Here is a 13,199-nt window from a genome sequence, read left to right on the forward strand (position 1 = left end):
TGCAAATGCAATATGTTTCATATAAAGATGAAAAGTTTTGTTTGTTTAAAACCTTTTATTCGTGGCCCTTCGCTTGCTTCATTTATGACAGTGTGTGTGTGTATATGTGTGTGTGTGTGTGTGTGTGTGTGTGAGAGAGACCCTCTGGAAAACAATGCTGCCCCCTGAGGCCAGGAGTAGCATAACATACAGACATGTCTCACACATACAGGCCTTTAATTAAATAATACATTGTTCAAGAAAGAAAGAATATTAAGAATCTTATATATTTATTTTTTCCAGAATTCAAATATTAAACATTAAAATACTGGAATACTGGAGAAATGTAAACGTTACATGACTCACACTGTGTGTGTGAGAGAGAGAGAGAGAGAGAGAGAGAGAGAGATAGAGAGAGAGAGAGAATGTAGGAAGTAACTCCAGTATAAGTTTTTCAACACAGGACAACAACGAGGAGAGGGCGTCAGTCTCCTCGAAATCTCAAATAAAACTGTGATTTTCATTTGTACTTTTTCGCCAACATGCTGGGAAACGACCTTTTAGTAGTGTTTTAAATCTAACTACAAACTCTTTCACCGGCCCACCTTTGTGGGGTTTTTTTGGAGGAGAATCTCAGGTGAGGAGTTTCTTTTTTTTTACCTGACGCGGTGTGTGATTGTGACTTGTTTAACGCTAACTGAGGTTCACACGCTCGTCGTTTCTCTCTCTCTGCTGTCAGGAGGAGGATTTTCGCCTTTTTTTAAATGTAATGAGCGACTTTGCTGGAAACGTGAGTCTAATTTCGACGTGTTGTGTCCAGTTTGACACGTCTTACTCTTAAATATGTTTGTCTCCTGGCAGGTTTTATGGCGGTACAGGGGGGAACAGGTTAGCATTCTAATACTGTGTGTGTGTGTGTGAGCGCGCGCGCGTGAGTGAGTGTATGCTAATTAGGGAAACGAGAATGTTTGATTTTGTATTTTAGAATTAGAATTTCATGATCTTCCCTTCATTGTAAATTTAACCTATAAAAATGTAAAATTCCTCCATCTACCACATTTATCCAAACCAGGGATTATAGCTGAAACAATTACTAAATTATTAAATGAATCGATTAATCAGTTTGAAGCTTTTTTCATGATTAAAACAAGATTTCTGAATGTTTTAGCTTCTTAAATGTGAATATTTTCTTTGTTTCTTTGCTTCATGAGACAAAGAAATCATTAAAAGTGAATAATTTTGGTTTGTGGACAAAACAAGACATTTGAGAACCTCATAATTTTCCAGGTTTGACAAGCACCGATTTTTTTTAACGTTTTCTGACATTTTATGGACCAAACGATGGCTCAATTATTATTGTCAAGAAAATAATCAACAGTTTAATCGATAATGAAAATTTCCAGGTTTGAGAAACACTTATCAACATTGTTTGACATTGTATGGACCAAGCAATTATTCAATTAATCAAATGAATAATTGAAAAACAGAAAACAATCGTTAGTTGCAGCCCTAATATGAATATTCTTTCACTATATATTGATATAATATTTAAGGAACCTGCAAACATGCTTTTGAGACAGAACACACAGTTACTATAAATGCTAGTTTGGCTCGAATTATTGAAATGTTTCTGTTTAAACAGTTAAACAGACATGTTAATGGACATTTTATGTCCCTAAATTTCCATTAACTTTGCCTTCAACTCTCACTCAGGAGCAAAACTGAGACTTGAATTATATTAATTGCCAATTATCATGATAATAATAATGATGTTTTTGACCATTGAGTAAAGTGAAACCTCATCCTAAACGAGTATGTGTGTATCTGTGTGTTTCTGCAGAAGATGCTGGCAGACAGTTGGGACAGTGAGTTATGTTGAAGTCTGCTGCGTCTGTAAACCAGGATGAGCACTATGGATGGAGCTGTGGCCCCTGAGCAGAATGGAAAGGACCGCGTTGTGCAGATCTACCCCAGGGTGTCCCAGGACACGGCCGCCTACTGTCCCCTGCAGATCAGCGTTGATGACACGCCGAAGTCGGTCATCAACAATGCCATCATCACACTTGGCCTGGACTCCAGCCAAAAGTACACGCTGCTGGAGGTCAGGAGGAACAGTGAAGAAGAGATGCTGCTTGATGATGGCGACTGCCCTCTGATGCGAGTTCTGCTGTGGCCGAAAGAGGCGCAGAGATGGCATCCTCGGGGCCAGGGCTACCACTTCATCCTGCAGCAGCAAGCCATCAATGGAGGCAACAAGGGAGGCAACGCAGACGACTGCTATGACCTGTGCAACCTCCAAACTGTGACTGAGGAGAGTATTCTCGAGGCTTTACGCCAGCGCTTCTACGGGTTGAAAATCTACACCTATGCCAGCAGGATCCTTATCGCCATCAATCCCAATAAGTTCCTGCCTGTTTACTACAACCCCAAGTACGTCAAGATGTACGAGAACCAGCCACTGGGCAAACTAAGCCCCCATATATTTGCAATAGCAGACGTGGCCTTTCGTACCATGCTCAGCAGGCAGGTAAACCAGTGTATTGTTTTATCTGGTGAGAGTGGCTCAGGGAAGACTGAAAGCAGCAGTTATCTCATCCATTGCTTGACTGCACTCAGCCAGAAGTCTTACTCTGCTGGACTGGAGCGGACCATTCTTGGGGCAGGACCAGTGCTAGAGGTAGGTGACTGGGAGGGGAAGGTGCTGACACCTGGGTGCACTTTTGCCAAGTAAATATAACCTGACACTTTTGTTTCTCCCCTTCTGAATCAGAATATTCAATCATAACACATACTGGCAGTTTCTGTAGGTTTTATGTGGACCTAATGAAGTGTCCCATGTGGTCTTTACCCATTTGCTTCAAGAATTGAGGTGTTGGGTTTTCAGAGAGTGGTTATTAAATTAAGTTTTCCTTAACTTTTTCCATCTGAAATAATTCTGGCCATTCTCCTCTGACATCAACGAGGCATTTTCGCTCATGTAACCGCTGCTCACTGGACATTTTCTGTTTTTCTACTATCTCTTAAACCCTAGAGATGGTTGTGAGCAGTCCGTTTGGCACCAGCAACCATGCCACATTCAAAATCACTGAAATTACTTTAAATTTTACCCATTCTGACGATCAGTTTGGACTTCAGCAGTCTGTCTTGACCATGTCTGTGTGCCTAAATGCTTTGACTGTCTAGTGTCTTGGCTGGCAAGTGACTGGCTGATTGTTAACAAGCAGTTAAACGGGTGTACCTAATAAAGTGGCTTGAAAGTTTCACTTTTATATTTATTCTGATTACCTGACCTGACATTGATCCATGATTGGTTGAACAGAACATTTTTATAGTATAGTATAGTTTATTGTGCTGGTCTGTCACAAAATACTGTAGAATTTTAAATTATTCCTGAGAGCCAAACAAACACATCATAACCTAATAAACAGTGGCTGAGTGAGACACTTATACCTACTATACTACTTCAGACATGAACTTAGTGCCAAGTGACATTGTCTGGGTGAGAAACAATCACAGTAGCAGGGAAATCTGAAGGTTCAGGTATGATGTTGGCACCTGGCGTCAGCATGCAGCAGGTGGGGGACACTTGCCCTTTCACTCCCTGTAGATGTACTGCAGAGTCTTCTGGCTGCTATTATTATCTTTATCTGGTGATAACACTTGGGAGCTGGTAAGAGAGTGTGCAGAACAACCTCTGTGGAGGTTTGCTTTCACACACATAGCTCCTGCAGAGAATCTCCAGCAACACACTCCCATCCACACATCATGAAATAATTTATGGTTTACGTTTGCTGATTGCATCCCTTTCATAGTTTTTTTATCTGTTTTTACATCTTGTCACTAGCTGAGTCTACTTGAAACCAAAAATGACCTTCTTTTACAAAGTTCACCTTCTCGTTTCCTTTTTAGACACACCAATCATTTCCGTTCTGGTGGGAAAAGAAACCACGGCAAATGTTGACCAGTGTGATGCATCATTTAAACTGCGCTGCACTTTGAGCAAATGAGGGATGATCATATTGAGCCATTGTCATGCAGACATTTAATTAAGAGCAAAATGTTGTACGACACTTAACCATGTCATTGAGAAACAGGACACTATTTTTGCCCACACTTCCCTCCTGATCTCTGCTTTGTGTTTCAAATTTCTGTTAAATGACACAACATTTTTGAATAACTGATGTGAAACCAAGTCAAATGTCCTTTTTTTTTTTTATGTTAGACCCGCATGTTTGGAGCATGTGTTTATGGGAAACACACACTTTTTGTTTCTCTTCTCTCTTCTTAAAAGCTGGGAATAGAAAAGAAGGGGGGACATGAACTGGTTTCACTAGATTTTTGTAAGAGATTTGAAACTATATGATAATATCTGTTCTAAATGTTGCTTGCTTTTTACCATTTCCTCGGTCTTTGCTTCTAGCAGCACAGTAACAGTGCGCGTGGAGGCCTGTTGTGCCCGGACTTTTTGAATCAATTCTCGGCCTAATCATCAATTAGACCTATTCTAACCTCTTGTGTTAAGGATCCGTGACCCAAATGACACCGTTCACACGCCCCCACACACACAATCCCAAAGGACTTGCCTTTAATTAGAGAGTGGAACTTTATACTGCATGTATTCCTCCCTATTTTGGGAACAGGTCCAACAAGTTTGTCCTTGAAATAAGCAACAGCATGAGTGTTTTTTTTTCAGTTGCATTTTTGTTGTGTTGTGTTCATCCCCCTCAAAAGCAGAGGACATAGAGAGATCGGTTTACAGGCTCTTTCCAAGATTGTTGTCTTGAGGATTATTTGTTGCGTTAATCTGGGGTTTTTGAGGGTTCTGTTTTTTTGGCTGCTTTTTTTGTGAACTCAGGATTTTCTTTGCATTAGTCACGGCCTGTCAAACATGTTCCTTCTTTTTATCTGGACTCAAAAAAGTGTGACTTCTTTTTTTCTGCTTAGATTTAATTAAATATTGTGTCACTAAGCATGAGTTCATAGTGGAATCTTCATGCGGTTGGTGCTGATCTCCTTGATGCCGAAACACTGTCACTGACTCATGTAATCAGGGCCTGTTTATAATCTACTGTAAGTAGCTGTTACATTTTATATATATTTTAAATAACATTTTATTTGAAGTCTGACTGACTGAGTTGCTGGTGGTAGGTTTGTTGCTGACCAGGAAGCAGAGTGCTGAGCTCCACAGGGGGAATGTGAAGGGCGTTGTCTTTGAGGGAGAGAAAAGAGAAACGGGAGCGTGTCGGAACAGGCTCAGCCAGTTTGCTGGAAAACCTACACAACAAAGTCATAAACACCCTTTCTTTTCTTTCTTTCTTTCTTTCTCCTTAACTTCCATTGTCAAAAGTGCATTAAGAAGTGAAAACAGAAACGAAAAGTATAATAAAGCATGTGATATATTGGACTTTTGGAGAGTATTGTATCGGCTCATCCGTATTTGAAAGGTGTCACCTTAGTGTATCGGACTGATATTGGTATTGGCAGAAAAGTCATCTCGAATCATCCATGATTCTATCAGGATTAACATGCCCCATTATCTAGAAATACAGCTATATTTTTGTTTCCAGTTGTACGTCAAAACTGGTGTTTTTCCTTTGCGACCGGCGGCTGTATCCCATAATCCACTGTGCATCATGTCCAGGAAATCAGCAAAAGTCAGGTAATATCACATGGCTGCACCATTCAGGTGGTGATTGATCACAGGGAAATATTGACAGTCCTCTGGAGCTCATACACCACACATGTTCATGTCAATATTTCCACGTGTTTTACTACTCCTCAATGGTTTGAGTCAGAGACATGGCTAATCCAGATAACCAGCTCTATTCATGTGAGCTTCCTGCTTCTGTAAAAGATGGAGATAGTCTCATCTTTGATCTGTTCCATTGCTTATTCCAGTTACATTTAAATCAATCACTTCCTCCCCTGGTTATGTTAACGGTCAAATGTTTGAATCAGTCACATCTGTTGGCTCCAGTGACTGCCTTCATATCTCAGAATGATGTGACCTGCAGCATCACTTGTTAGTTTATGCGAGTAGGAGCAACAATGGATTAGTCTGAGCTCAGGGCAAAGAGATTCTGGTGTGAAGTCCGTTGTATTGACCAAACCGAGATTAGGTAAATGAGATGTTTAAAGCCTTTTGAGCCACAATATTAGACGATGGTTTTCTGTTTTCTGGAAGCAGTACCCGTTACAGCATGGCTAAGAAAAAAAAATGACTACTTCTGTATGGAATTGTTTTTTAAGACCACTGTCATGTCGTATTTTGTTTTGGTTTTCATCATTAAAACTAAGCGGCATATGCATCCAATACTAATAGTTCACAAGTAGACATTGGTAACCAGTCCAAAAGTCTTGGAACGTCATGTGAACAGAGTTAACAGTCAACCCCATTGTTTATTCATAATATTAGCCACGTCATTTTATTGTGAGTCACAGAGGATTTCCAGATTAATGGGTGCTTAAAGGATTTGGGGCTGAAGGCCACGCTTGTTTCTTATGTATTAGTTGTATATTTTTTGAATTGATCATGTTACTTGTTCTGTTCAAAACATTGGTCTAAAATGTCTTGATATTTAATTTGTAATTATGTAAAACAGAAGAAAGGCAGCACTTAATAATACACTGTGATTGGTCATCTGTTATAGTTCATTCTCCGGTATCATCAAACCCAGTTTCATTCAGGAAACTCCACCCTCCACCCTGTCAGTCGCTTATTTTTCTGAAGGCAGTTGATCTGCTAATAAATTGGAATATGTTATAAAAGTAAAGTTGGAGCCTGTACACCCTGAGAAGAAATTACCTTTTATAGGATCTCGCCTCTAAACCAGAACACCTGTTTCTCTCTTTTCCACATGTCAGCTTTATACTTTTTTTCTTCTTCCACATTCCTTTCATTTTTGTCCTGCTACATCTGATTTGTTTTAAGATAACTTGGATCGAAATGGTTGAAAATAAAGCCACCGTGCACGCACAAGAAATCCTTTAGAGCGCGTGTGTGGAAAAGGGAACATTCCAGCAATTCACTGCGCCACCTGCAAGACTGTGTGTGTTTGTGTGAATGGTCCAGTATGCAGACCTGTCTCACTGTCTGTGGCGTTGACTCTGACGTGTCGAGACACGACCCTTGGCAACGCTCACACAAGAAAGAAGAGTATAGATTTTCAGGCGGCGCTTGGCTCAGCTTGTTTTTTTCTTAAAACGTGTCCCAGAAAGCTGATCCAGGTTCAGCTGAAGTGGCAAATAAGCTGCAAAATACCTGCATTTGTCAGTTTTCCCAGTGATATCTCCTGGGTGGAGTCTCTTGTCTCTATAGAGCATTTATTTAAAAAAAGGATTCAGGATTCTGCAGGGTCCTCCTGAAGCCAACCAGGAAATAAAGCCCCTTTAAGCCCCTTACAATAATAGTACCTACTCAACATGGACAGAGTAGAGTCATCACTGCACAGCTGCATGAAACTGCTGTGACTTCCTTTTTTCATGCAACATACACAAACTAGTGACTCATGACTTGTAAAGCAGTTGTTTTCACTGTAACTGAACCATTACAATCACTTAATTAAAACTATTTGTTCAGTTCTTCCTCCATGACATGAGCACAAACTCCGTCTGACACGGTCACTGGACTGAAATACAGCAGCAAGGTTTGTGATGTCGCCTAATACACCAGACTCCTCTGTTGAATATTGAGATCCCTGGTAATTGTTAACCCACATTTTTTAGGATTGTTAAGTCTTTTTAACTGATCTATAATTCGGCATTGTTCGGCTTTGATTCTTGTGTAGGATGTCTCTTCTGTGACGGTACTCTGACCAATCAGTGGACGGCAGTCTGGTGACATCACGCATAGTATTACCTCAGCTCAGTAATTAATCATTATTAATTAATTGTCAACTATTTTGATAATGTTAAGTCAGTCATCATCTACCGCTTTATCCCCCACCAGAGGGTCGCGGGGGGTGCTGTGCCAATCTCAGCTACATCGGGCGATAGGCAGGGTACACCCTGGACAGTTCGCCAGTCCATCGCAGGGCCACACACAGATAGAGACAAACAACCATTCACTCTCACACTCACTCCTATGGTCAATTTGGAGTGTCCAATTTACCTATCCCCACATTGCATGTTTTTGGACTGTGGGAGGAAGCCGGAGTACCCGGAGAGAACCCACGCACACACGGGGAGAACATTCAAACTCCATGCAGAAAGGCCCTTGTTCCAACCGGGGCTCGAACCCGGGTCTTCTCGCTGCAAGGCGAGAGTGCTAACCACTAAACCACCGTGTGGCCCATAATGTTAAGTCATTAAAAAAAAAAAGTTTCTTGTTTTTCAGGTTGTGGTTTCTTTGCTCCATATAACAAAGAAATCAGTCAAACAGAGTGTTTTGGTTCGTGAACAAAACAAAACATTTGAGAATATCATCATTTGGAAGTGGACCCATGTTTTCTGATATTTTATGGACCGAGCGATGAATCCGTCAGCAGATGAATCGACCATGAAAATAAAATGAGTTGCAGTCGTAGTCGAGTTAAACGCTAGTTTCAGGTTTTCTTCAGTAGAACTTTTTGTGAATCAGGTTCCCATTTGGAGATAAAAAGATAATATATTGCATTACAAACGAATGGACACCAGTGTGATTCACAGCGATGGTATCATCATCATACAGGAAGTCTGGTTGCAGATGAATTTCTGGTTACAAAGCCTCAACATGGTGCCAGCCATGTCAAAAGCAGGACATGCAAATGTAAAGCAAGGAAATCCACCTGTGTTTTTACATCATTTCAGATTCTATCAAATAGGGATGAGCTGATACAGAACTTGGTATCAGCAGCTGTCTGATTTTTGATATTTGAAAAAAAGAGTAGCTGCAAATGTCTGGCACACAGACGGATTATTATGTTTTTGAAATTGTTGCATCAGTTCAAATGCCATGTGAAGAGCTAAGTTGACAGAAGTATGGCTACAACGAATGATTATTTTTATTATCGATTAATCTGTTGATTACTTTCTCTATTAATCAAGTACTTGTTTGGTCCATAAAATGTCAGACAAGGTTAAAAAGTGTTAAAACCTGGAAATGATGATGTTTTTAAAAGTCTCGATTTGTCTACAAAACAAAATGAATCAGTTGTAATGATTTATTTTGTCAAATGGAGCAAAGAAGCCTTCAAAATATTCATATTTATGAAGCTGAAAAATCAGAAAGCTTGTTTTGATTATTAAATAACAGCTTCAAAACCGAAAAGTAGTTGAGAAGTCATTTATTAATTGAGTAATAATTGATTAAGGGAATCATTGCTGCAGCCCCAGAAAGAAGTAAAAGACTGAGTATAAATAAGTATAAATCAAATGCAAGTCTCAGACTCCAAATAAACATATTTCTGTAGCTTGTTTAATTTATGCTAAATTGTTTGTATATGTATCGCACTTTTCTAGTCTTGATAACCACGCAAAACTGCAGAAATCAGCTTCACTGTTTCATTCAGTAATAGTCAGACGATAATGATAGGTTATTAAACTCGACATCACTTATCTTGTCGCTACATCCCCGCTTATAGCTGCTGTGTTTCCTGTTAAAAGTGAGACCAGAGTAATTGTTTTGTACAAATGCCACACTGCAGTGTAATTGACCTCTGAAAAGGAAACTGTGCCTTTACTGTGTACAGTGTATTTACTTATTTGTTCCGGCAACAAGTTAATGAAAAGCTGCTTTAAATGGATCCTTAAAGCTGCAGTAGGCAATATCTCTGATGAAAAAAAAAAAAATGCCATTGGTGCGAATTTGCTAAAATCAACCCAAGATGGCCGCCTTCCTATAGAATTTACGGCAAAGTCCTTATTGACTTCTTGGACCGTCCTGACATGATAAACATGTGTGCCAACTTTGGTTCATGTACGTGAAACATTTGATGAATTAATTTTTTCATTTTTGGTTAGCCCTTCCCACTTCCAATTTTCTACGCTTTCCACATTTTCACCAGGTCTGATGCATTCACAGAAATCTGTGAGTTGTGGGGTATGTTAAGGTCCTGAGAAATGTGATTTATTTCCAGGAATAATAATAATAAGAATAAGAAGGAAGAACAATAATAATAATAACTCCTTAGACAGATATCCCATCATATCTAATGACACTTTCTAACACTGCCAGACTTTTAGGACTGGGCAGTATTGATTAAAAAATTAAATCTTCTCACACCAAACTCGATTTACAATCTTAATTGATTTGTTTCCTTTTTTAAAAAAACAAATTACAAATGACTAAGAAACCATTAAAAACATGTTTTGCTTTTCTTTTTTTCCCTAAATGTCCCCTTTTTAAAGTTTAAAGTGCAACAAAATACAAGCCTAGAAACAAGCATGTAAACAAGATGGCTGACCCTGTCATAAACAACAGCAAAAAAAATATAACTTCAGTAAGCTTTCTACTGGCTTCAATCTCTAATCTCCACTGAATATATTAATGGAACTGAACCTGTGTTATTAGATGATCATTGTGATCCTATTTTAGGATAAAAATATTTATTTATTTTCTGCTCAACATCTTGCCTACTTTATCTTTCATTACCTGTGCCTGTGCACAGATGTGATTCTCCTGGTTTAAACACACTACTGAAGGTTGAGAAGCCATGTCAATCGTTGGCGGTAAACTGTGTTGGACTGTAGAGTTGAAGAAGTGGCGCTGCAGTTACGGCTGGTTAAAACTTCCCGTCACTGTCGATATCAGCCAGTCAGCTTTGAGATATGCAGAGAAAAGTACAGGTGAGACGAGAAGACATGAGAGCTAGTTACACATTGGATGAAATAACAAAAGGAACACAGCTATGACCTGAAGACTGAACGGGCAAAAATCCATAATGATGGATTTTACCTAATTGATGCCATGCCAGAGAAATTCACTTACTGCACCTTGAAGATCAGGGGTAAAAATAAAAGTGACAATTATTATAAAATTTGAAAAGAATAAGCAGTGTAATAACATAAAACAGGAATACACAATTAAGTATTAAACATGTTTTTATTAAAATGCACAAGAGAAAATGTGCAGTGGCCTAGGGGTTATTGCAGTCACACATTAAAAATGTAGTTCAGTCATGGAGTACAGGTGAACCCGGTGTGACAGTGTTTATTGGAAGGGGATTTGTTTTAGATTCCTGTGAGTGAGTATGTGTGGGTGTGACTGCAGAGGACAAAGGGGAGAGCCGAGAAAAAAACAGGGAGGCAAAAAGTGAAAGAAAGAAAAAGAGAGACGTGGAATAAATGGTCATTTTGCATCATAGTATCATTGCCATCAAAATTTTATAGAGCTTCTATTGTATCTTAAAGTTTCTTTAAAGGTGAAACTGCCTTTCACTGGTCTTTATAATCACTGAATTGGCTTGGCATTCTATAAGTTGTGCAGAATGATTAGTTAGACAGTGCTACAACATAACATGACCAAACTAAATAAGCAGAATTTTCCTTTGAAAGTTATAATTAATTTCACCAACCAATTGAAAATGATTTCACTGCAAAAAAAAGCCTTGCTAAAAATAAACCAAATATTCTTAAACTGATTTAAATTTGCCTGTTTTAAGAAAAATAATCTGCCAATTGGGTATGCAATTTTAGCTTGGCTAGAGCTAGCTTGAAGCTAGCTTCAACAGCCACTTTCAGACTCTAATAATGTGCCTTTAAACGAGGAACAGGCTAAAAATCTGGTAGTTTTTTTTACCAATTCTACTGTTATTTATAGTTGATTGTAAGCTAGCTAGCAATGTAAAACTTGCTAGCTAAGATTTTATTTTATTTTTCAATTTCACAATTTCACAAAAATTAGGCTTCTTCTACTTCTATTTTTGTGTTCTTAATTCAAAATGATGTCACTTGTTACAGATGTGGCTGCCAATTATTAGTCACTGCATTATGCAATCACATTTTATATGTTGATATTGTTTTCCATCTATGAAAAGTAGGTCCTCACAGAAAGTCTGGGAAACACTTCCTGAAACCCTCGAGGATGCTCACATTTCTTCTTCCATGTATTCAACCAATTTATATTTGTACTGTTATGTGTAAACCAAAACTCTTGTGGAAACCATGCCATGCCAACTAGAAAAATAGTCACGCTGTGTTTAGGTATCAGTGCCAGTGTCTGTGCTACATGGGTTGACACATTTCTCTGTTTATCTAAGTCGAAATTTATGTTCCCGTGTTTTTAAACAGGCCTTTGGCAACGCGATGACTGCAGAGAATAACAACTCCAGTCGCTTTGGGAAGTTCATCCAGCTCAACTATCTGGAGAGCGGTGTCATCAGAGGGTGAGGGGCCAGCTTGTGTACTCTCCGTCAGCACAGTTAACCATTTACTTTTGCTTGATGTACAGCATTTGCTTGGTTTCACAGTTAACTTTCTCTTCTTGTGTCATGAATGCTTAGTGTGGATTAAGCTTCACAAAGGCTTTGTTTACATCCTCCTCTTGTGTGTTTCTTGCAGGGCTGTCATTGAGAAGTACCTCCTTGAAAGGTGCCGCCTGGTGTCCCGAGATAGGAGAGAGAGGTATGATGAAGTTCAGATTACATGATGCATACTTTTTGTCTGCCACGTGTCAGTATTCGGTGATCATTGAAAGACATTCAATGACTTGACTGACAGATATGGCAGACTATATGTAACACCTGACCTGACCAATCATCACGACTGACGTGATGACATGGACAGGAAAATGGGCTTGGCCACGGGGCGGGGCCAGATGGGAGACACATGGGAGAGTAGACTGTAAATAAACAATGGTGTGTGTGTGTGTGTGTGTGTGTGTGTGTGTGTGTGTGTGTGTGTGTGTGTGTGTGTGTGTGTGTGTGTGTGTGTGTGTGTGTGTGTGTGTGTGTGTGTGTGTGTGTGTGTGTGTGTGTGTGTGTGTGTGCACGCTTTGCACAACCCAATTTTCTGTCCTTCCTTTTTCGGCTTCTCTCTTTATGGCTCGCTACAGCGGATCATCTACCTCCATCTCGCCCCTATCCCTTTTTGTCCTCTCCTGTTACACCAACTGTCCTCATGTCCCCCTCTTCACAACATGATCCTTCTCTGTGGTCTTCCTCTCTCTATCTTCAACATCTTTTGTCCAAAATAATCACTAACTCTACTCTGCACGTGACCCAACCATCTCAATCTTGCCTCTCTTCGTTAATATCTTTGTGTCTATAAAGAAGTTTCACCCAGGAGCAAAGCTCAGTCTTTAT

The 13,199-nt window shown here is 39.5% G+C and overlaps 1 protein-coding gene across 6 annotated transcripts in view; it reads left to right on the forward strand.

The window, feature by feature from the left end:
- Positions 1-426: 426 nt before the first annotated feature.
- Positions 427-13,199, forward strand: part of myo9b (myosin IXb) — a 40,289-nt gene continuing 27,516 nt past the window's right edge. For all 6 annotated transcript variants that reach the window (XM_058648169.1, XM_058648193.1, XM_058648202.1 and 3 more), the window contains exons 1-4: positions 427-616; positions 1,820-2,656; positions 12,187-12,281; positions 12,457-12,519. In XM_058648169.1, coding sequence (XP_058504152.1) covers positions 1,883-2,656; positions 12,187-12,281; positions 12,457-12,519 — 932 coding nt within the window. In that variant the 5' untranslated portion in view covers positions 427-616; positions 1,820-1,882. The remainder of the gene's footprint in view (positions 617-1,819; positions 2,657-12,186; positions 12,282-12,456; positions 12,520-13,199) is intronic.

Source organism: Solea solea, chromosome 1 (assembly GCF_958295425.1).
Source record: "Solea solea chromosome 1, fSolSol10.1, whole genome shotgun sequence".
Lineage (NCBI taxonomy): Eukaryota > Metazoa > Chordata > Actinopteri > Pleuronectiformes > Soleidae > Solea > Solea solea.